This window comes from Camelus bactrianus, chromosome 15, assembly GCF_048773025.1.
Source record: "Camelus bactrianus isolate YW-2024 breed Bactrian camel chromosome 15, ASM4877302v1, whole genome shotgun sequence".
Classification (NCBI taxonomy): Eukaryota; Metazoa; Chordata; class Mammalia; order Artiodactyla; family Camelidae; genus Camelus; species Camelus bactrianus.
Window position 1 is genome coordinate 46,965,511 of NC_133553.1, and position 23,951 is coordinate 46,989,461.

Genomic DNA, 23,951 nt, shown 5'->3' on the forward strand with positions numbered 1-23,951 from the left:
CCTGAAGGGAGGAGGCTTTTGGCCCTTGGCTGGGCCTGCCTCCTCCTCTCCTGCCCTTTCTGCCTCAGTCCACTAAGCTTCCCCAGTCAGCAGGTTCAGGGCTGCGGTTCCTCCTGGCAGTGGGCAGGGGCTGCCTGGGGGCTGTATGTGCCCCAGCTGTGCTGCCTCCCTCAGCTGGCGGCTCCCTCACGTCCCACTCTTGGCAAAACAGGAGCCTCCCTAGCCGTGTGGGAGCTGCAGGGACCTGGGGAGTTGGGAGGTGGTGTTAGGATCGCAGTGCTTGTTTATCTGCCACCCCAGGGTCCTCCCCTCTGGCTCCTCCAGGGCCAGCCCAGGGTAGGGGAGCCTGAGGCAGGAGTGGCACCTGGGCTTCCTTCCCTTGGCGTTGGGCTGGAGGGGGAGGCTGGTCTGCAAAACCAGGCTTTCCTTGGAAGCCAGTCCACAGTGCCTACTGTGTGCCCAGCTCTCTGCTAGACACTGACAGGGCAGAGAAAGCTAGGAGAGGCCTCCCTCTGGCCTGGGGCAGCTTCTGGCCTCACCCACTTCGGAGGAGGAAATAGGAGAGAGTTTTTCATCTTCGCTGTACATGATGCAGGGTCCACACTGACGGAGAGCAGGGAGGGAAGGCAGCATGAGGGCAGGGGAGCTACACAAGGCCTCTAGATGGATAAAGAGCCCTCGGACTGGATTCTAAAGGATTGGGGTTTGGGGCGGACTGAGAAAAACAGTGAGAACATTCTTGGTGGCAACAGCATGAGTAAGCGTGTAGCTTTGGAAACAAATGTGACAGTGTAGGGACCTGCGGGGAGACTGATGGCCCCCAGGCACAAAGCAGGATGTGTGTGTTTGTAAGGGAGGGGGGAGTAACATCATGCCAGTTTAGCCTCTGGGGCAAGCCCGGTTCTTGAATCCCAGGCCTGAGCTCTGATCTGTCCTGCTGCTCTGCTTCTCTCCCTCCTTCCTAGTGGTCCCGGCTTTGGCTCTGATCTTGAGCTGGAACTCAGGCTCAGCCCTAGAGCCTGCCTGATGTAAGGCTCCCTCATTCCTCATTCTCCCTGCCAGCCCTCCTCCTCACCAGGCCTTGGCCCTCCCTTGTCTTCCAGGGGCCTGGAAAAGGATGGCAGCCTCGGCGATGGCCTCACACTGAAGAAGCAGAGTGGCATGCACTTGACCCTGCCCGATGCACACGACGCAGACTCCAGTAAGAATGTACCTTGTGGGCAGTCATCCGTGTGAGCCCACGGTGCCCTCCCCTCACCCGACCAAACCCACCCTACCTCTGGCCGGCTGCTGTCCAAGGGCCTGTTTAGCACAGGCCTTAGGCATCTTTAGGGCTGATCTTGGCGGGACAGCTGCTGGCCCTGGGGCAGGAAGTGGGCAGCTGGAGGAGGCAAGGGAGGGACCCCACCCCCTGTGTAGGGGGTGAAGAGAATGCAGAGATGGGGGTGGACAGATGGCTGTGGAGCCCAGAAACCATTTCCCCTTAGGCTAAAAGCTCAAGGCCAAGGTCTGCTATGATAATGTCCTTAGTAGATCAAGTGGAAAGGAATGGGCTGAGCTTATATTTACAGCTCTAAGCCGGAAGGTGACTGTTGTTTCCTGGAAAAACTCATCCTAACATCCATGTCTTGTGAAATTCAAAACAAGTTCCAGATCTGCAAACTTACGTGTTTTAACCCAGGACCTGATTAAAGGGGATACCTTCCTCAGAAACAAAGCAGGAGAATTAGTCACAGGAGTGGAAGCAGGAGGGAGTTGTGTTTGGAAGCATTGCTCATCTTTTCCATTTCGGTGGCTGCGATCCAAGTTGCGCCTTCGTTGTCAAGTGATGGAGCTGCTTTCCAAAGCCCGGCCCAGCACCTGCCTTGAGAGGCATGTCTGAGGAGCGCCAGGCTGGACATGGAGCTGCTAACTCCGAGGAGGCAATGGTGACGGAGGGCGAAGCGTCCTTGCAGTTAGAGAGGGAAGAAACCGGACGGAGTTATCAGGACTCCACATACGCTCACTTTATAAACTGAAATCATCTGTGTTTTGCCCCGAGGTCTCCTGAGTTTATTGGAGCCATTACTGCCTCAGAGAGAGAAGTGCTCGCATTTCACCTGCATGTGGATTGTAAATGTCAACGGCTTATATATCCTGAACAGGGACCCATGTCACTCAACTGCCATGAGGAGAAATTCTCCAGGGGGCACAGGATCTGGCCTGAGCTGCTCCCTAAAGATCCTTCTCAGCCCAACCTCAGATGGGACCTTCCTATAAAGAAGTAACGTACACTTGTGAAAACAGACAGTAACCACAGAAGAGGAAGAAAGGAAAAGCCGTCCATCATTTCACCACCCAGATAAATGGCCTTCAGACTTTCAGAAGCATGCTCATATTTTCTTTTTTATAAAAATGTGATCATACCCTTTTGCAATCTGTTTTTTTCCACTGAACTGTACAATGTCAGCATCTTTCTGCATCGATACCCCTATTTATACGTTATTATTTTAATGACTGCATAGTCTTAAATGATTACACTCTCTTATTTTTAATCAGTCCCAGTTGGTGGACATTCAGGTCATTTCTGTTTTCAGTATCACAGGCAGTGATAGAATGCCCACCGTTGCCAACATTCAAGGTTTTTTCCTTAGTGATTGACTCCCAGAAGTGGACTCACAGCCTGATTGCCCTTCAGAAAGCTCCTCTCCCAGAAAGCATGGGTATGGGGTGGCTGCTTCCAGCTCTGCAGCTCAGCCCCTCCCAACTTGCTCTGCAGGCTCTCGGCGGGCATCGTCCATCGCAGCGTCCCGGTTGGAGGAAGCCATGTCAGAGCTGACCGTGCCCAGCTCGGTCCTGAAGCAGGGCCCCATGCAGCTATGGACCACGCTGGAACAGATCTGGCTCCAGGCTGGTGAGTGTCCCCAGCCCCCGTGACACCCACCTGCCTGCATGCCACCAGGTTTTTGGAGCTGTGTCCTGTCTTGTGGAAAGGAGTGTGGGGCTGGGGGGACCCCTGGGAAAGATCACACAGGCTGCAGTACTCATGGAAAGGCCTGGGAATCAGGAACCAGGCAGGAGCTCTAATTCCAGCTATTTCTTCTTTGCTTGGCTGGAGCAAATCACTGAATCTGTCATTTGGCGGGTTTCCTTTCCACTAAATGGTGATAGTGCCTGCCTCCCTGGGAAAGGTTCTCTCATGGCAAATACAAGTGTAAGGGGACTTGAGGGAAGGTTGCACAGACATAGTCTTAGTCTCAGAAACAGGCTGCATCCTTCTTCCTTGCCTACCTTCTCCTGAGTAGAAGTAGTTATAGGACTCAAATCCCAAGAGCCCATGGGATAGCAAGAGAAGAAGCAATGTGCTGGTCCCCAAGAAAGTGAGGTCTGGTGGTCGAGTTCATTGAAAGCAGAGGGCTGGTAATAATGGGTCGCCATTCAGGTAACAATCTCTCTTGATGGCTAATCGGCACCATTGCCACGGTGGAGTTTGAGCATGTTAGTGTCAGGGAGGCAGGCAGCTTTACAGTCACACAGCTCACTTCCTGCCTGTCCTGATCTAAATGAGCTAGTGCATATCAAGCAGTCAGCACTTAGCAGGTACTTGGCCAGTGGTGCTGGGCTTCTGTCCTACCCACTGCAGTGGTGGTGACAGTGACAGCAAAGGCAGAGGGGTACCAACTGCAGTGAGGGTCCTCGGTGCTCGGCTAAGGGATGCTGAGGAGTGACCCCCGGAAGTGATGGAAAAGTTTAATCCAGTGGTGGTGTGAGAGCCAGATCAGAGTGAAAAGAGAGAATCAAGGCAGAGATGTGCCTGAATGAGATAAAATGGCAGCAGCAGCGGGAGAAAGAGAAAGATGATAGGATAAGGGAAATCCTAAAAATGCTCCAGGCCAACATGCCCCCTTGCTCCTCACCTTTTTTCTGATTACCCTCCTCTCTGCCCCCTCTCCACCAAGTGGGTGGTGCCAAGAACCCCCAAGAGGAGATGGAGAAGAGACTGAGATAGATATTCCATTCCTGAGACCTATGGATTTTTCAAGTCGGAGTTAGAATTGCTTGTGACTGAGAATCTAAAGGTTCCCTGCTGCATGGATTTCACATATGGACACATTAGTATGCAGTACGCCCCCACTCTCCCCTCCACAGGTTCTAAATCTAGGGGGAAAAAAATTGGACCAGGATCCACAGAAAGACTAGACTGGGAAGCATGTTAATAATGCAGACACTGCCCCAGTTAGCATATCAGGCTCCCTTAGGAGGCTAGGATGTGTGGGGGCTGTGTTTCACGGTCAGCTTGTTGCTTCTGAGGTAGGAAGAGGAATGTTGAAAAATCCAGAGGGATAACAAACAAGGCCTCCTCTTAGGCAAAGATGCTTCTGTCTCCTTCCAAGACATGCAGCTGGAACAGCTCTCAGTGGGCACACTGGCCCCCCCCCCAGGCCTGGGATGCTGCCCCCACACCGGGGGGCTTGGCCAGCTTCAGGGAATGGATCAGTGTGAGTGATTGGTTTTGGAATTGTATGTTGCCTACTCTGGAGCTCCCAAGACCTTTCGTTTTAATGATTTGCCGTGTTTACTGCTCTCAGCAGATGACAGGGTTTCTGTGTTTCACAAGGCTGCTTGCTTTCTCAGAGATGCTGCTGGATGCTGGGGATGCTAGTATGTTCTGGTGACTCCACGTAAGGTTAAAGGCCTTCCTGAAGCCCATAATTAGACTTGGGAATTTCAGTATAAACACGCCCTTCAATAATTTGCACATTAACCTCTCTTCTCTGGACATTATCCTGGATGTTTAGCCCACACAGAACTCTGAGAACAAATCCGAATGCTTGGAACATGGTGCCAGGGAAGGGCTGGGCAATGTGGCATTAGGAGACAGGTTTGGCGGGGGGTGACTAATCCAAAATAGCAATGGCTTCTAAAGGTAAATACTTCTTTTTTCTCCTGTAATAATTCAGAGATGGCAGCCTTGGCTGGGATGAAGGCACTGCTCTCCTGGTCTGGAGACCCAGGTTCCTTCTGTTTTGCTGGCTCTGCTCTCACTGGGGTGTCACTCTTGTCCTTGTGATCCAAGGTGGCCCTCCACCACACTCACATTCCAAGGCATAGCTGGGAAGAGTGGGAGAAGGGGACACCCCCTCCCTAGAAGGACATGTCCTGGAATTTGCATATGTCACTTCCCCTCATGATTCATTGGCCAGAACTTAGTCACATGACCACACCCAGCTGCAAAGGACTCTGGGAAATGTCATTATTCTGGGTGTCCATATGCCCTGTTAAAAGTTAGGGTATCTGTCATTACAAAAGGAAGGAGGGATCGACTGGTGAACAGTTGCCACAGCCAGAAAGGGAAGCCAGAAGATGTCCTAGGTCTTTGGTTCTGAGCATGGAAGGATTCTGGAGAATCTCACTCCTTGAGCCCTCTCCCAGCCCCTAGCGACCACCATCACCAGCACACATGTGCTGAGCACCATTGAATGAAGGTCTGCCTGGAGCAGATGACCAAGGCAGTAACTTCTCCCTAAGCCCCCACCCACTGCCTGGCCCAGGCTGAGTATTGTCATCAGCACTCCCCATGCCCACCCACCCTGCCTGATGATTCCACCAGCTGCAGCAAATTTCCAGGAAGGGAAAACTGTCCCCCTGTATCATTTTGGAATGAGCTCACCCCCCCTGGTTTAGTTTAAGATAAATCGCATCCCATTCTGTTTTGGCAGCAAGTCCCATCACTAACCCACTCTCAGGTTGGGAAATGTATCGGTCCTCTCCCAGCCCTCGTCCTCCTCCCTCCCTCTTCAAGCCTCCCTCTCATTCCAGTCTGATGTGAGAAGCAGGGTCACAGAGGGTTTCCAGAGATGAGTTTCAAAAATGTTACTTCTTTGGCAGTGGGTCCATGTGAAAGTGGGAGAGGCCCCCAGCCCCACAGATGCTCCAGGATCCTGAGTGTCAAAAGGCACTTTAAAGAGCAGGATGGCCCACCCTCCCCCTCACTGCAGCTCGCATCTCTGGGAGCTGAGGGAGATGCTGTCGGAAGAGTTCCCCTGCACTGTTGGTCCTGGAGTGAATCCCGAACGGCAGATTGACATGGGCCGGGCACTGGCGTTTTAGGTGGCCCTAGAGACAGAATCTACCCCTGCTGTAGGCTGGGCAGCCTGGGGACCTGGGGGGGGGGGCGGTCAGGGTTGTGTTTAAGGAGCATATTTATTATAAGATTATAGTCAAGGCAGAAGTTATGTCTGACCCTGGGTCCCACGTGCTCCTCTGACTTAATGGATTTCCCTCATTCCTCCTCATTTCTTCCGTTATCTTCCTCCCTTCTCTCCCGGCCCCCCGCCCTTCTCCCTCTGGCCTTCTGTGCCTGCTTCCCACGTCCTCACCTCCCTTGCTCCTGCTTTCCCTGCTTCCCTGCTCTCTGCCTGTCACCCCCTCCTCACTCCCAGGACAGGAAATTTGGAGCCCAGGCCCCTACAGCCTTGATGCCCATGTGGCCTGAAGCAAACAGTGCTCCGGTTGGGTCCCAGGGGTGGAGGCTCTCAGAGCAAGCCAAAAAGTCCCTTCAGACCTTTGGATTCTCTGTGTTTCTCTCCTGGTCATTCTCCCTTCCACTCCACCCCACCCCACCCCACCCCTCTGTCATTCCTCCCCCGCCCTCCTCCACCCTTCCTTCTTTATTCTGGGCCTCCTTATGTCCTGAGGGTTTGTTCCATGGGCAAGTGCTGTTTTCTTTAGGGGAAAGTTTAGGGGCTCAAGATGGATTCTTTTGAAGGCCTAACCTCTCCTGTCCTGAGGGGCTTCTGTCCTTTTAGCTTGGGTGACCCCCTCCTTTCTGGGGTTTCAGGGCTTCTAGGAAGCACAGCTCACCTGGGGAGGCTCCCAAGAGGCTATTGGTGTGGCCTGGGCCCTCCCTCACCTTGCTCCTCAGCCCAGGATGAGCCGATCAAGGACCTCCTCCCTGTAAAGAGGGCTCAGCATTGGCAAGGTTGGCAGAAAGGATAGAGCCAGCTCTGGGTGCAGGGTTAGATCAGGATGCCTCAGAAAAAAATAATAAGAGAGACTGTTGCAAAGCTCCAGGGAACAGATGTTTTCCATTTGGAGCCTGCTGAGAGAAAGCATGGAGGGGGCGGGTGGAGATGGAGGGAAGAAAGAGAAAAACCGAGAGAGACCAGAGAGGAGGTCGGGAGCAAGCAGAGCAGAAGACAAGAGAAGTGGGAAATCAGAAAGGAAGGAGAGGGAAGGAACTGGGGATCAGAGGGGGCCTCTGCCACTGAGGGCCACAAAGCCCCTGTTTGCTGGAGTGAGGACTCGACCATGAGAATTCAAGGAAAATCCAGTAACAGTGATTGCTCCTCTAGCCCTGGCCAAGGGAGTCCGGGATGGGTGTGGGCACCTCCGGGCCCTGGCAGCCAGGGCTGGGAGGTGGAGGGTTGGGCAGTGGGCGGGCACAGTGCCACGCCGCTCCTGCTGCAGCCCAGGCCAGCTGTCTGGGGAGCACCATGTTTGGTAAAACAACTGTTCAGGGACGCTAAGGCTAGGAAGAAGGGGTGCATTGCAGCCCTCCCAGATGTGTGAGGCTGTGTGCAGGTTAGGGGCCCCATTCTGGAGGCTGGGCCTGCCAGGGGCTGTCTGCAAGGTGGCCAGGAGACCTCGGGAGACCTCACTTCTCTGGCTCTGTTCTGTGTCATCTGGTTTCCTGCCTAACTGGTAATGAAGTCCATCAGAGCAAAGCAGCCCTACCTATTTTTCAGGCATGTTCTCTGGTGTGTGGCCAGGACAGGGCCCAGGGCCCTGAGGAAGGTGGGGGCTGGAGATCCCTGTAATTGAAATCTATTGACGTGAAGGCACTCTGAGAAGTTCCCAAGGGAGGGACCAGGGACAGCCTCCAGAGATGGGGCTTGGGAGAGAGGGCAGCAAGTTGTAAACAGCTTAATGAGCTGTGCCAGGACCTGGTGGGCCGGTGGGCCAGTGGGCCAGGCCTGAGGCGGGCCTGCTGGGGCAAGGTCTAGGGGAGTGGACAGCCTTGCCTCTGAGCTGAGCTCCTGGCGATGGAGGAAGCTGCCACGGGGCTGGTGCAGGACAGGCCTCCCCACCCCCAACACACACCACACACTTCCTTCTTTCGGCTTCTGCCTTCTCCTCCAGGACCCTGAAAGTTCTGCCACCGTGGGGCCCAGCCCTCTGGGTCGGCACAACCTCCCTTCTCTCTGCAAGTCCAAGTGCCTCTATGCCTTCAGGCCCCAGCTCAAATGCCACTTCCCCCAGGAAGACTTCCCTGACTACACCAGCACAGCTGACCTGACCCCCACCTGGGTGCACGGAACACTCAGAGCTGGCACTTGTCATTCCACTGCCCTGGGTCCCTCCAGTGGTTTGATGGCTCAGCTGCTCCACTCCCCCACCTCTGATCTTTCTCCCTCTCCAGGGGGGGCCAGGCACACAGTACTCAGCAGCTGGACATGGTGCACTCAGGTATGAAGACAGCCTGCTGGGAGCCCCAGGTGGCAGCTCTAGAAGGGGGCATAACAGCGGAGCAGAGAGAGCTCAGGCTGAGACAGCCAAACCCCTGACCCCACCTTCCTTGCAAGGCCCTGGGTTCAGAGCCCACCCCTCCTGGCCTGGCCTTCCTGAACTTTCCGCCTTCGGAGTCTCCATTTCAGGCTGTCTCCGAGGACAAGAGCCTGTGTTTTCTCTCTTTCACCTTATCATGGGAGCCTGGCTCCTCTGTGTTCAGTTAATTCTCTGATTCTCCCCGGTTCTCATCTCCAGTAGAGAGTGCCCGTCTCAGAAAGCCGTCGGCAGTATTTTAGAATGTGGTGAGCTACTTTGCTTACACAGTGGACCTTAGGTAATGTCTGCGCCGAGTACCCCAGTGCTGTGTGCTATAGTCGGGGCCTTCCTGAGGTCTCCTCCCTGCTTCTTGTTGGAACAAGATGGGCTGCCTGGGTTCTCCACCTCTTTCTGGGCGCTTCCTTTGGGAAGTCTGTTATCCACGCTCTACCCCAGACCTAATCTGAACTAGTGGAACCTCAGCTCTTGGCAAAGTCACCAGCCAGGCTCTGCTCGCCCTTTGTGCCCCCTCCCACCTGTGTGGTACACCAGCCCCAGAAGGGGCAGCCAAGCTGAGGGCTGGGTGGGCTGCATGGCCCCTCGAGGAGCCGCGTTTCTGAAGGTGCCTACGGCAGGTGGGTACCTGTGTGGCGTGGGTTTGAATGTGTGTTTGTGTGGGCTGGCCCAGGGTTGGAGAAACTGCCGCATGTTGTACTGATTAGGGGAGGAAGGCAAACTGGTTGTGGGGCAAATCTTTCCTGCCTGTTGGAGGAAAGCGTGTGCGTCCCCTGTTCTCCTACATGCAGCAGACAGTCCAGGGTTTGGAGAGAGGCTAGGAGCTGCTGGGGAGCCCCTTCCACTGCAGGACTAGGGTGAGGGCCTCCCTCTCTCAGCCTGGTGTGTTAGCCTGGGGTGCATGAGGGTACCTGCTTCCCTCCCAGACACATGTGGAATAAATGAGAGAAGATGCTTCCGGTAAGTGCAGGCGGTTTTGTAGTTGTTACCAGCACTCCTTGGTGTGAACCCCACCCTGCCCATTCGCACGCACCCCCTGGGCCTCCTTCCTCCTCATCCCCCCACCTGTCCCTGGCAGCATCACCTGGCTCCCCTCTTCCTGATCACGCGGGTGGAGTTAGCTGTTTGGTCTGCCGCCCTCCCTGGAGAACCACGTCTGTGTCCAGTTCGCTGTCCCCAGACACATGGTGAACAAGTGGAGTGATGGGACACTGGAAAAAAGTCAGTCACCTGAGTAAATGCTTAGCCGCAGGAGGACCCCCCCACCCCACCCATGTCCCCACGGCCAGGCTCTGAAGTCAGACAGCCCAGTGCAAACCTGGCTCCGTCACTGCCTCTCCCCGTGGCCTTAGGCGAGTTCCTTATCCTCTCTGTGCCAGTTTCCTCCTCTCTGAAGCGGGTGATAGAAGTGCTTGCTCTGTGGGGTTTTGTGAGTGTTGGCTGAGATGGTCTGTGTGGAGCACGTAGCAAAGGGCCTGACACAGAGCGTGCGCTCTGAAACTATCGCTTGGTTTCTCAGACCTCACCCCAGAGCAAGCCCATCCTGGGCTATGACTCAGTGGGATGGTTTCCATCACCCAAGACCAGTTCCTGAACTCTGGGGGCTGGAGGTTGTTCGTGGGAGGGGGCCACTGCCTCTGACTTCTCCCACCACCTCCCCTGCCTTTCTGGTCTTGCAGCCGAGCTGTTCATTGAGCAGCAACACCTCAAGGAAGCGGGCTTCTGCATCCAGGAGGCGGCAGGCCTCTTCCCCACCTCGCACTCGGTACTCTACATGCGGGGCCGGCTGGCTGAGATGAAGGGCAGCTTGGAGGAGGCCAAGCAGCTGTACAAGGAGGCGCTCACGGTGAACCCCGATGGCGTGCGCATCATGCACAGCCTGGTGAGTCAGCCCCGCACCCCCTCAAATGCCCTGCAGCCACTGTTCCCTGGTGTCTTGGGGGAGTGGCTTCCTCCCTGCTCTACTATCTTTCTTATAGAAGCAGACCGTTCCCCTTCAGAGACTGTCTGCGTTGACGAAAAAATCTAGGAGGATTGGCTGTTACCTTTTGCTGTGTTTCTGTAAGGCCGTCTAGCCCTAGAGGTTGTCACTGTTACACATCAGATCCTTGCCCTGGAAACGCTAGACAAATACCAAAATGCCTTTTTTGGGGAGGCCTCCAGGCCCTCTCTAGTCACTGGGCTGCCTCCCCCATTTCAGAGGAGCTCCATGCCTCCTTGTGGGATTCAGGTGGTATCCTGGAACAGGCTGTCATGTCAGGCCCAACTTGAGCACCCTTTGAGAATGGCTCCGAGGGTGCCAATAGGGGCTGGCAGCCCCTAATCCTAGGACGTGGAGCCCAGGAGTTGGGTGCCCAGGGCTCAATGACTCTCCTGTGGGAAGGTTTGGAGGCTGGGGGCAGGATATTGGTGCTCTGGTCTTGGCTTTGCCATTCTCTTCCTGGGTGATCATGGGCAAGTCATCCCCTTCTCGGAACCTCAGTTTTACTTCCCTGTGCAGTGGGCATTCTCTGGTCCAGGGAACACCTCTCTGACAGGTGGTATAGCAGACCCCAGGTTTTTCTTTGCCTTCTTTAGCTGCTTTCAGAGAGGAGATACCAGGATAGGTGTAATGATCTCAAAGCGTACAGGCCTGCATTCGCACAGTGATTTTTGAGGTATCATTTAGGAGCCCACAGTTAGCGACACAGTCCTCTCCTGTTGCGGTCTGGGTTCCACATCAGATGTCCCACTGTGGGAGCTCTTTGAGGAGAACTGTCACGAGGGCATCACTGATGTCTGCCATATGGAGAACACAGAAGCATCCGGACAATGGCTCAGACAGCTGAAGGGTTGTCGTTGTTGAAAGGGGTCTGATTTGTTTAGGAGTAGAAGCTAAGAAGAGTTGGACGTCAACTCAGTTATCAGGAAAAATGGTTGAACTCATAGCATAGTCCAGGCACAAACTCAGGAATCACCTGGTGAGGATGTCGCCCAAAGAATGTAAATATCACGTGGGAGAGGAGCTCGACCAGGTCATCTTTACAAGGTCCCTGCTAACCCTGAAAGTCATTAAAAACAGGCCAGAACAGAGATTCCCTTTTCAGCCCTTATTCTCACTGCCCAACTTCTTAAAGGATTTCTGGCTCAGGCCCACGTGAGCGAGTGGTCAGAGTCAGGGAGAGGAAGCCCGCTCAGTGGCATCACACCTCGGCCCAGGTTCCCCTCCACGTGGCTCCCATTGCCTTCCAGTCTGCTTAGCAAATGTTTGGTTTTTGCAAGCCTCATCCTCCTTCCTCCTGCATTTCAGATATTAGCTCCTCTGATAAATGCCTCCCGGGAGGTCACATCCAGAAACTTGATTAGGGAGCTGGTGGGGAGGATGTGGGCTCTGTCCTCAGGCCTGCAGCCAGGCAGACGGCAGCTTCCTGCCATGCTCGTGGACTTGAGCCTGCCGTCTCAGTGCTGAAAACCTGACCAAATCCAATAACGAGTACAATTTTGAAGCAGCAGTGTACCGTTTTTCATTTATGCTTATTGTTTGTAGGTATTTTCTTGAAACTGAAGCAGTTTCCAAGGGTGGGTTTCCATGGTAACTGAATAGCTGTCCAGAGTGGCTCCCTACAGTTGTTTCTGAAGTGGTCCCTTTTCTCTTCCCGGGGTGCCTTGCTGATTTGATGCAATTGGAGCAAGGACTGCCCACTGTTAAAGTGACAAGCAACCAGAGGGGCCAGTCGGCTCCAACGTGGGCAGTCCAGCCCCTTCTCACCCTCTCTTCTTGCCAGCATCCCACACGTATGCATAAAGAATAGCACACTGCAGGCCTGGGGAAGATTTACTAAGCACTCTTTTCCCAAAGACAGGCAAACACTTTGGCGTGCTGATCTCCAGCGTTCCCTGATCTACGTGTCTTCCCTGTACTGGCCTTAGATTCAGGACATCTGGGATCTAACCATGGCCCTGGCCCTAATTCACTTGGGTGATGTAGGAAAAGATATGCTTGACTTTCATGCTTCTGATGTCTCCGTTTGTAAATGAATAATACTCTCTGTATTCCTAGACCAGCACTGTTCTAATCAAGTGAGGTGATGCACGTGAAAGTGCTTCTAAAAGCCTGCAGTGCAGTGTCAGAGAAAGCAAAACACAGCACGTGCGCTACCATGCCCCATGCTTCAGTCCCTCACCAGTGACAGGCATCACTAATCAGCACTTTTGCCCACCGATCACAGATGGGACTTTAGGATCTTTTTCATTGTGGTACTACGTGATGGGAGCTACTCTACCCATCGGTCTAAGCTTGCACTTCTGTAAGGGATTCATTGTAAAAATAGTAGAGAATCAGAGAGAGAGACATAGCAGTTGTCTCAGCTTTGTGAACTCCAGAGGTTGGTGCATCCTTGAAGAATTATCCAGAGCAAGGAATATGGAGGTGAACCGGTACCCCTCCCCACCTTAGAGTCATTGCCAAGGTAGGTTCCCAGGGAGGACATCCTGGTCTTATCACACCCTGTGGCTCTGTGAGGACATCAGCCTCTGATAGGTACAAGGAGAAGGGGATGCATGGCCACCCAAAGCCTGGGCTGGAAGAGCTCTGGGTCCCTCAGTGAGCCCTCTGATATGCTGGCTGAGTCCCGCTCTCTGAGGTCTGGGGAGAGGAGGGCAGAGCTAGACTCAGCTGGGTGGGTGCCACTTTCTGCCCTGCATTTCTCAGGGTGGGATGGTCAGATACCAGGAGGCTGGCCTTAGGGCCTCTCTGTGGCTGTGTACAGGAGATGGGACAGGAGATTTAGAGACCAGCTGAGAAGAGCCTCTGGGAGGGAAGGCTGTTGCTTTCAGGACCCTGGTTCAGGCATCCAGGAACATGAACTTTGGCTCAGAAGTATGTTTTCTGCTCTCCCTGTCCTGCTGCCCTCCTGGCCCTCGGTGTAGGGGGACATAGGTTCCGGCTCCACCCTGGGCTCAGCTTAGGCAGGAAAGAGACACCTCCTTAGCAGTGCTGTGCCAGCAAAGAGGCCCCACTGTGCATGCAGCAGGGTCCCTCCAAGAGGATTCTGTGCTGTCAAGCTCTGGTCTCGCAGGCTGCCTCCTCCATCAGGCTCAGGCTCAGGCATGGCCAGGTGGCTTCAGGAGACTGCCAGAAGTGGAAAGAAAAAGGCATGTTCTCTGCCAATGGAAATGCCCAGTGAAAACCCAGGAGCAGGGCCTGATGGTCTCTGCCAGCTCAGTCTCCAGGTAGGTGGAAACCATACTCACTCAGCCTAGGTGTTAAGAACTTAGTTTTCTGGTAGAAGAATCTAGTTAAGAAGGAGAAACCTGAACTTTGCCTGCCTGCCCCCGAGGAAACCTGAGAAAGGAAGCAGGGTCCTTCCCAAGATCAGCAGAGGAGTTGGCCCTCAGGTGACAGTGCTTTTCTGAGGCGGCTCCAGCAGCTTGGCTGAGAAGGGACCTCCAAGGGACCAGGTTTGCCTGGGGAAGGCAAGGAGCCCAGGATTGACTGATGGAGTCAAGTCACTGAGAGCCCTCCCAAGAAGGGGTTCCTTTGAGGTCACCTGACCTTGATGGTGGGAGGATCACACTAGCCCTGGCCATGACTGACTCACTCTCCCTGCTCTCTGCTGGGCTGAGTTGGGAGGGTGGGTGCTTTGGTGCAGCCTGTCTCACTGCAAGTGACAGCTTGAAAGCCTCAGCCAGGAGTAGGCAGGTGTGGCTATGTCCTTGCACCTGTGTCTGTGGGTGGCACCCCACCCTCCTCTCCCAAGGACAGATGCTGGGGGTAAAGTTTCCTGACCCCTCTCTGGCCAGGCTTCCCTGCTTCTCACTGGCCCCTGCCCCTGGTCATGCTTTCTTCCTGAGACAGAACTCCGGGCTCCTACTGCCCAGTCTCCCCAGAATGCTTTCCTTCTCAGGCAGCAGTGGGGGTACTGCCTTGCGTGAGCTTAGGCTCCTGTGATGTGGTTCCCATGGATGTGATTCCTAAAGCAGTCCTGGCCATGTGATCCGGCCTAGTCTCTCTCCAGATGCCCCTGGAAAGACAGTGTTTCTGTCATCCATTGCTCTCTGATGAGAGCTGGCGATGAACTATTCCCTTGTAATCTTTCCTTGCTCACAGAGTAGCTGTTGCTAAGTGGGTTTGGGGATCAAAGGTATGGCCACCCGCAGATGGCTCCAGAGCCTCTTGCCTCCCTCTCTCCAGACTGGGGCATGCCACTCCAGTCCCCAGAGGCTTCCCACTACCCTCACTCTCCCTCCCCAGCTTGGACAGGGCTCTGCCCCATCCAGCCCTGAGGTTCTGGGTAGAGCCTTTTGCTCCCGGAATCCAACCAGAAGGCTCTGCTCTCTTAAGGTCCAAGACGTGAACTCTGGCTGCACAGAGCTTCCCCCACCCTGCTTCCCTGACTGGCCCCATCCCCAATCCTGGAGAGTGGGACAGACTGGAGAGGTGACTCACCTGAGACAGACAACCAGCCCTTGAGTTGTGGGGGCACTTGGAGATTACTTCCCTTCGCTGGTCAGTTTCTCTTTTATCAAATGGGGATAGTAATTCAGGCCTTTGTGACCTTAAGGGGTAATCTTAGGGCTCAGATGAGCTGGGAGTTGTGAAAAGATAAACCAACATTAGGTATTTTGGGTATCATTTGAGTAGCAGACGTGGTGGTGGGTAGCCTGAGCCCTACCTTTGACCGGGCAGCTTGACCTCACTGCTGTTGGGCGAGGGTCATGGGCCCAAATCTCCTTGTGCTGTTGGGTGGCCTATGGTGCCTGCACGGTGCTGAGAAAGCAGGAAGGGGGTGCTGAGCAGGGACCGGGGACCTCAGCTGCCTTTGGGGTCGCCTTTGGCACTGGTTTGCTGGGAGGGTTTTTAAGCCCCCAGTGTCAGAGCTGGCTCGTGCCTGGAGGTTGGAGCACAGCCTTCGAGTCTGACTGACCTGGACTTGGGTCCTGCTTTGCCTGTACTCACTGTTTAACCCTGGCCACGTTCGTCAACCTCTCAGAACCTCAGTGTCCTCGTCTGTAAAATAGGAATCGTGATGCCAAGCACCTAGGGCTCTGGTTAGAATGAGGTTTAAGAATTTTGTAAGCGAATGGCCCAGGGGCTGGGGTGACTTGGACATTTTTCATTTTGAAGTGGTTTTTTTTGCACTTTGTTTTGGGGGGAAGTAGTTAGGTTTTCTTATTTATTTCTTTATGGAGGTACTGGGGATTAAACTCAGGACCTCATGCATGCTAAGCATGCACTCTACCACTGAGCTATACCTTCCCCCTACATTTTTCATTTTGAAGTGTGGCACCCAGGCTAGGTTCAGACACTCTTGGTGTGCAGAGGCAAGTGGAAGCTCAGAGCAAAGGCCCAGACCACTCCATTCTCTCTGGGCCCACCTGCGACTCTGGCCTGGTGCCGAGGTACAGGACCTCAGCTCCAGCTGGCCTGTGGATGGGAGAAGAGTGTGCAGTGTGAGGCCAGGCTGCCCCGAGCCGAGAGTGAGGGCAGCCAGCCCAGTGGGCTCGAGTCTCGGTTGAGGGGGATCTGAGACCCACTCTTGCCATCTCGTACGTGGGGTGAGACTCTGCAGCTAAAGGGGTGTGCTGGGCCCAGAGGCTGCTAGAGAGGAGGGGCAGGGATGGCCAGGCCCTGGCAAGGCCCCGGATGGTCCTGCATTCTGGCTGGTAGTTGAGTTAGGCTGGTTCATCCTTTGCTTCCTGACTTGAAGAGCATCTGAGATGTGAAACTCAGTGCCCGGCCTTCTGGATGTTCCCTGACACTGGATAGTACAGAGAACAGCCAGGTCTCTGGTTCCAGGACCTCCACCTGCTCCAGGCTGCTCCCCACTTGTTGACTTCCTGAGCTGGGGTAGGGGCTCAGAGACAGCCTGAGCGAACAGGGGGGTCTTGCACTGTGCTATGTAAGTGTGTGAAGAAGCTGTGTCCACACACAGCCTCTCATCAGTGGGGTCTGTGCCTGCCCCACCACCTCTAGTCGGGGCAGAATATTGCTTGTTTGGCAGGAAAATTCAATAGGAATGTCTTGGTGTGGTGGTTACATGGTAAGTTCTCTCTTCCTTGTCCATCCCTAGTCCTGCCTGAGGTCTGCATCCCCTGATGGGAAAGTGGAGGGTCACCGGGTTGAGGGGGGAGGTTGCCCAGGCATCCTGTCAGCGTGGGCCTCACTGTCCAGAGGCCCCTCCCCAGCCCGCCTCATTCCCCGGCTGGCACAACCCCAGCACCTACCCTGAGCCCACATCCCAGGCTCATGAGGGTAGAGGTGGGTCCCCCTGCCTCTGACCCAGGATTCTAGGTGAACTTTAGGCTGGCAGTGGAGTCCTGAAACTCTAATGAAGTGGATAGGAAGCTGTCAGTGTCACAGACTCAGGTTAGAGCCATAGTTCAGCACTGGTGGCTTCATTTAGCCCGAGAGTCAGGGGTCGAATAGACTCATGTCTGGAGGCTGCAGCAGAGTCCAGCCCTTTCCTCTTGTGCAGAAGGCCAGTATACCCTCTGCCTCCGCTCAAAGGGGAGCATCTCCCAGGGGGCCCCGTCTCATTGCCCAGTCCCAGGGTGTTCACTTCCAGAACCCACAGTCTAGAGGCCTCGCTGCAGCCTCCTGGCCCCATGGGCCTGGCCATGCTCCAGGGTGAGCAGAGCCCCCAGATGGCCCAGAGCCTGAAACCCATGCTAGAAGGCTGGAGCAGGAAAGGTCCAGCTCCCTGCCTAGAGGTGGGGCTGGCAAGGGAGCCCCTCCAGGCTGTGACTCACCCTCTCACCCAGCCTGTGCTTGTCCCTGAGCCTGGCTGTGGGCCTCTGAAGACACACACCACCCCCAGCCGGCAGGTCCACTGGTGTTTTCCAGCACTCACCCGTGGAGGCCCCAGGAGGAGGAAGGCCGGCGTGAGTTCTTGCCACATGAGAAGCATAGCCACCCTGCTACCCCAGAAGACCCCCACCTAGCCTGGGCTCTCTCAGCAGGGGCCTCTTCCTATGAGAGCTGAGGGGAGCTCTTGGGGGGAGCTGTGAGCCAGATACTGGGGGTATCTGGAAGGAGCTGTCCCCACCCCCACAGGGAAATAGGACCAGCCTGTGGCCTTGGGGCTGCCCCAGCTCCAGAATGGATGTGGCGATGTGTGGGCTAAGTTCTCATCCTGGAGAGATTCCTTATTCCCAGTCTGGTTGGACAGGTTGAGGCTGACACACCTGGGAGAATCCCTGGTGCGGGGAGAGAGCCTCAGCTTGGCGGCAATGTGGGCCTCGCTGCAGGGTGTGTCGGTGCCCTGGGTGGGTGAAGGGAGGCAGCCTTCCTTGGCGCAGCCTCAGAGGTGGCCCCTCAGTCCCCAAGCAGGGGGCTCCAGGGACCGGGAGGCGACAGCAGCCCCCTAGCTGATTCCCAGCTTCCCAGCTGGAAAGGCTGTTACAGAATCCCAGGAATGCGCCTTGAGCATAGAAAGAAAATTCCCAAAATAACTTCTATAAATACTTGAGGGGAGGGGTGGGGAGGGAGCTCTCAGCCTGGGCTGCAGCTGGCCTAGCACTACGGGCTGGCTGCTTCCCAGGGCAGCCCTCCCCACTGAAGAAGAAAAAGCTAGGACCCTCCTGCTACCCCTCTCCTCAGGGGGACAGTGTCCAGCACAGATTTAGTGAGATGGTATGCAGTGGTAATTCAGAAAAAGGCAGGCAGGACCCTTCTGCCCCTTCATCCCCATCCTAGGCTGCAGCCCCTGACCCCACCTGTACTTCTGCAGAGAACCTGGGTTCCTAACAGGGAGGGGTTTCCCTCAGGGTCTCCATACAAACCAGAGACCAGACCCCAGCGAGTGTGAGGCCCCTCAGGCTGCCTGCCTTTGTGGCAGGTCACTCAGTACATGGAAACACCCCTGCTGTGCCTGATTTTGCATCTAGGAACCCCCCACCCTGCTATCCTGTGGGGACTAGTGAAGCAGGCAGGAGCTAGGGTCCCTCAGTCTAGGAGAAATGGGGCAGGGATGGCGTTAGAGAACCCTCAGTAATGAAGCACAATCTCAAGGTGCTGGTGTGGGCAGAAGGTGCAGTCCACCAGGGAAGGCTTCCTGGGGCAGCAGGGTACCAGGCAGGTGAGAGGGGGCCAGAGGCTCACTTCTCCCTGAGCTCCAGGAAGGGAGGGAACAGGGAGTGGATGATGTTGGGAATTTCTGGGGGCTTTCCCCATAGCCCCGCTCCTTCCTGAGCAGCTGTAGTCACCCCGGCCCCATTATAGCCACGATACTTCATAAGCAACTTGCACTTCGTTCTAATCCCCGTGGGACTGCACGGCTGTGGCGTCTCCCAGGTCAGGTGTCAGAAGCTGAGAGTCACTCAGTGGGTCTGGTCTCCTCTCTCTACGTGGGTGCAGAGTAGGGAGGGGTCAGCATGGACTTTGAGATACGGGTTCTGTGTTCCCACCATCTCCTTGGGGCAGCTGGGGTTGGGGAGCTGCAGGCACAGGGCCGGGCCAGGGGCAGAGCAGGTGAGACGGTGCATCTTCCTGGGGCGGGGCCCCACCCAGTTGTCAGGCAGCAAACAGCTCCAAGTTGCTACCAAACATGAACTGAATGGGCTGGTGTCTCGGGCAGGTGGCAGCAGATCCTGTTACAGGCCCTGGGCCTCCAGGCCCCAGCCTGACCCCGGTGTCTCCTTTCAGGCTCTCAGGTCAGCACCCCAGGGTGTGGGGAACGTGATCCAACCCCACCCCAGCCCCTACTCTTCCCCCAGCGGAAGCCTTGCCCTCCAGCGAAATCAGCTCTTCTGCCCACTCCTCCCCAACCCAGGACCCTGTGCTCTTCCTGGGGTCGCCTCCATGTGCTGTCTGCCCACCATGCGTCCCGCTACACAACTGCAAATTCATCCTTGCAGAATCCTCATGCTAACCTACGAGGAAGGGCTGTTCTATTCCCCAGTTTACAGATAAGGAAGTAGCAGCTCAGAGAAAATAGGCCACTTTCTCATGTCACAGCCCTGTCAGTGGCAGAGCTGGGATTCTAACCCGGGCCGGTCTTCCTCTACCCACAACACGCAGAGGAGCCTGCCGCAAACCTACTAAACAGAGGAAGACCAACATACACACACACACACACACACACCCTGTTCAGCCACCGACATACCTGGCTCCTCCCCACACACCTCCATATGTCTTGAGATCAGGGATTTTCAAACTCATTGAAAAGAGTAGCCCTCTTTCCAAACAAGATCTCAGGTAGAAGTTCACTAGAGCCAAAGTGGTATGTAAAAGCCACTGCAGCCCCGCCCCCGCCCTGGGCCGCCTTCCCATCTGTCCTGTTGCTCCGCCATGGGCAGCACTAAGGGCTCAAACCTTCCATTTTTGGTGCTTAATTTTGGTGTCTGGCGGCTTGTTGTCTCGCCTTCTTACCCTCCTCCCTGCGGGCCCTGTTCCATCATGAATTGCTCAGGGTCCAGCTCCCAGGCCATGTGGGCAGAGCAACTTGGCCTGGAGCCCTGCTGGCCAGACTGGGCACTGACTGCCCTCTGGTCCTGAGCAGCCCTGAGTCAGCACTGCTCCTAGCTGGCCAGAGCCAGGGACCCTGCCTGAGGCTCCACCCAGCCCCTGCTTCTCCTGTTCTCCCCCATCCATCCCTGTGGTTCTCTGGGGACAGCTTCACCCTGGGATGAAGAGCTCCCCTGCCTTTCTTGATTCCTGGCCACCCGAGGGCCATCCAGTGCCTCCAGAGGGGCGGGGGGGGCTTTCTTAGGGCTTCCTGAGTGCCATCTCTCCCTCTTGCCTAATTGGTCGTGTTCCAGGCCCTCAGAGGACTATGAAGTCAGGCGTATGCATCTTCCCTGGTGGGGTCTCCATAGCAACAAAAGGCCTAGCTCTGCGGAGTGCGGTGAGGAGGAAAATGTTCCAGCTAAAAATGTACACGGTCGTCAGTGGGTGGGCACCCAAGGCTCCAGGCACATAGATGGCAGCTCCCCACCCCAGTCTTGGCCCCTGCCTGTCCAGGAAGTTGGTGATGTTCAGACTTTACCTCGTATCTTTGAGCAAGAGGATGGCCCCCTGTGCTGCCATCCTGTGCCACCTTTGAGGGCTGGAACACAGATGCAACAGTGCAAAGCAGCCTTTCTAGGACTGGAGGCCAAAAGGGGGTCCTCGCCTCTCCCTCTGATCACCACCCTGTCCCCCTGCCTCCCCACACCCTTCCCAGTGTAGGTGGATGAGGATGTAGAGAGGACAGAGTGCCAGTTTCACTTCCCACCCTTTTTGTGACAATTCCTGTCACTTCCTCTGTCTCTCTGGTTGTTGAAGCCAAACATCAGGGCCAAGCTTCCTGGGCAGCCCTGACCCCTCCCAGGGGCCCCCCTTTCGCCCAGCATCCACCCCTGGTCCCCGGCCATCTCACTCTCCTCCTGCGACTCTGACCTGCCTGTCCAGGCTGCGGTGAGCTTTAGGTCCCAGGAAGCCCAGCCACTGATGCGGGCACCAGAGCTGCCCATCCAACCCCCACAAGCTTGCGGTCCTCCCTCCGTTTGGAGAGTCCCAAGCCAGTAGCATCCACTCCTCAGTCTCACTCGTCGCGGGGGAGGACAGTGCCACAGTGCAGCACAAGGGCGTGGGGTGACAGGCCCGTCAACTTGAGCTCATGCATGCCAGACACCGTTCAGAGGCTTTGCACATACTGACTCATGTGAACTTAACCCTAGAGGTGGGCATGGCGGTCTTTGCCATTTGCAGCTGAGGAAAGTGAGGGCCAGAGACCGGTGACCTGCCCAGGTGTTAATGGAGCGACCCAACGCCAGGTCTGCTGACTGGAAGGCTCATCCCTTGGGGCCAGAGCTCCCCCAGTGGGTGACCCAGGATGCTGGGCTAGAAGCAAGGCTGGGATGGACACAGGTGGGATTTGCATGGGTCAAGGGCATGGTCACTTGTTCCTTCCAAAGCTTGAGATGTAGGACCCTCTCTGGCCTGTTTCCCCAATGGCGAGGATGCCCCTGTCCCCAGACAACCCTCACTCACCCCACCCTGTGTTTGCTCCCCAGGGTCTGATGCTGAGTCGGCTGGGCCATAAGAGTCTGGCCCAGAAGGTGCTGCGGGACGCCGTGGAGAGGCAGAGCACCTGCCATGAGGCGTGGCAGGGCCTGGGCGAGGTGCTGCAGGCCGAGGGCCAGAGCGAGGCCGCCGTCGACTGCTTCCTCACTGCCCTCGAGCTGGAGGCCAGCAGCCCAGTGCTTCCCTTCTCCATCATCCCCAGAGAGCTCTAACCCTGCTCGGCAGTGGCTGGGAAAGAGGGAGGGAGGGAGCTGCCCAGCATGGGTGGACAGACAGGCAGCAAGGAGCGTGGGTCTGGGGAGGTGCAGGGCCTCAGGGAAATACATCTCTAGGGAACACTTCTACAGGCTGCAGCCCTAGTTCTCCTCGCCTCCCCCACCCCGCCCCTGCTTCCCTCCAGGGCCAGCTGGGTCTAGGAGCTGCTCAGCTGGAGCTGGGTGGACCAGGTTTGCATCAAAAACAAATCCCTTGTTCCTTGGGACTCAGACAAGCATCATGGTATTTGTGAGCAAGGAAGTAGCTGGGAGGCCACATGGCCTCCCCAGTGTATCTGTGGCTCATCTAAATGTGCAGTAAGCCTCTGAGCCCCTCTCGACCCCCACCCCTCCACCTAGAAGCCCCTGTACTGTACCTGTCACTCTCCTTCAACTTCCCAGACCCTGGATTTCCTGGCTTTGCACAAGCTTTAGTCTAGAACCTCAGCTCTCTGCTCTCCCATGAGCGGCCCTTGGGCAGGGCCGAGAGGGTTCTCCTGGGTTCCTGCCTCAGCCCCTCAGGAGACAGTCTGCCTGAACCCTAAGTAACTTAGAGTCATGGTGACTGGACTTGTTCCCCAAGAGCACTGGTGGAGGAGTCTCACAGCTGTTCTTCACCCCCTGCCCCAGGCCTCTGTCTTGGGGAGCCCCCTGGCCCTCGTCTCACACCTTACTCTCAGGTCAGGTCCAGGGCAGTCCTGGCTTGAAGAATCTGCTGGCAAGTGAGAAGAGAGGGCAGACCTCTGGGTCCTCTCCCAGGTTTGGGGCCACGTGGCCTCCCAGCTAGCATTGCCCCTCTTTGTGTGTTGAGGCCAGTTGGGCCCCACTCTGTTCTTCCCCTCTGTTGCCAAGTGCCTTTGGGGCCTCTGGTGTCTGGCCAGGGGCACTGAGCTCAACCCTAAGCTTTCAGTTCTGCCCACCCGCATCTCCCTGGAGACGTGCCCCACCCAGCAGCCTCCTGCGGCCCTAGGCCTTAGCCCCCAGGACTCAGGATCCAAGCATGGCTGCTGGACCAACCCAGCCTTTCTAATGCTTTGCATCAACACCTCATTCCTAGAAGCCTTACTTTTCGGGGAAATGGGTACAATGCCGATCCCACGGGGCGTTATCATGTGGAGATGGGCAGTCTGTAAGATTGGCCTTCATACATCTCCACCCACAACCTGTTTTCACCTCAGGCTTTCTTAGGTGACACAAGCACCGACTACCACTCTGGCAATTGGCTTCCCTCTGTCTGGGGCCAAATGGGGACTGTGATTAGAGACCCAAGGAGGAGCGAAGCCTGGCCCCTCTGGTTGAGCAGGCCTTTGTGTACTGACAGCCTTCTCTGCAGGGGTGCTGGGGGGGGGGGTGTCTCCCCTGCTGGCTCCCCTAGCCTTGCTGCACGATGCTCTCAGAATTCTCCCGAGGAAGTCAGCCCCCACGGGCCTATCAGGGAAGTCCTTTTTTATCTGCACTCTGGGTTTTAGTTTTAAAGCTCCATTTGGTACATCTCTCATTTGAAGGTGTGGGGAAAGGTCGGGCGAGGGCTGCCCTGGTTTGTCAGAGCCCCATTTGTTCCTCGGAGGGGAGGGGCCATTGGAGACCCACCTGCTCCCAGCACTGGCTCAGCACTGCACAGCCCCAGTGCCTCCAGCGGGAGCCTGCACCTCCTGGCCTTCCCCTCCTGGCTGAGGGACATTGCAAGGACAGCAGCTCCTTCACCTCCTGGTTGAAGGATCCCTGTATGTGTATGTGTGTGTATAAATATATATATAATAGAGATATATTTTTTCTGGAATTCTATTAGAAAAAACTAAATAAGAAAAAGCAAGTGCTGTTGGTTTACCTTGGGATGGCCAAAGATGTTAGTAGTCAGTCCTTGGTAATAGGAAAAGGCAACAAATGCATTTTGACTTGAAGCATTCCATAGAGGAAGCCTCTGAAGGTTTCTCACAGCTCGAAACAAAGGTCTTGAATAAAGAGACCCTTGAAGGGAAAGTAGGTTTGTGTGAAGCAGTGTGTTCATTTATCTAACAGTTACCCCTGGAACAAGCCTTGGCTGAGCCTTGGAGAGGAGGCAGTATTGCTGGAGGAGAGAGGCCTGGGAGGTGGTGAAGGCGGGGGTGGGGGTACACAGAGGGGAGGGGACACCCACTGGGGAGATTGTGGTGAGGCTTTGGGTGACATGG

The 23,951-nt window shown here is 55.7% G+C and overlaps 1 protein-coding gene across 3 annotated transcripts in view; it reads left to right on the plus strand.

Annotated features, from left to right (window-relative positions):
• The window catches only part of TTC7A (tetratricopeptide repeat domain 7A), a 117,024-nt gene extending 93,261 nt beyond the window's left edge, over window positions 1–23,763 (plus strand). For 2 of the 3 annotated variants that reach the window (XM_010967740.3, XM_045504874.2), the window contains 4 exons: window positions 1,104–1,201; window positions 2,759–2,893; window positions 10,221–10,423; window positions 21,517–23,763. In XM_010967740.3, coding sequence (XP_010966042.1) covers window positions 1,104–1,201; window positions 2,759–2,893; window positions 10,221–10,423; window positions 21,517–21,738 — 658 coding nt within the window. In that variant the 3' untranslated portion in view covers window positions 21,739–23,763. The remainder of the gene's footprint in view (window positions 1–1,103; window positions 1,202–2,758; window positions 2,894–10,220; window positions 10,424–21,516) is intronic. The other variant, XM_045504873.2, reaches the window with a different exon arrangement.
• Window positions 23,764–23,951: the final 188 nt, after the last annotated feature.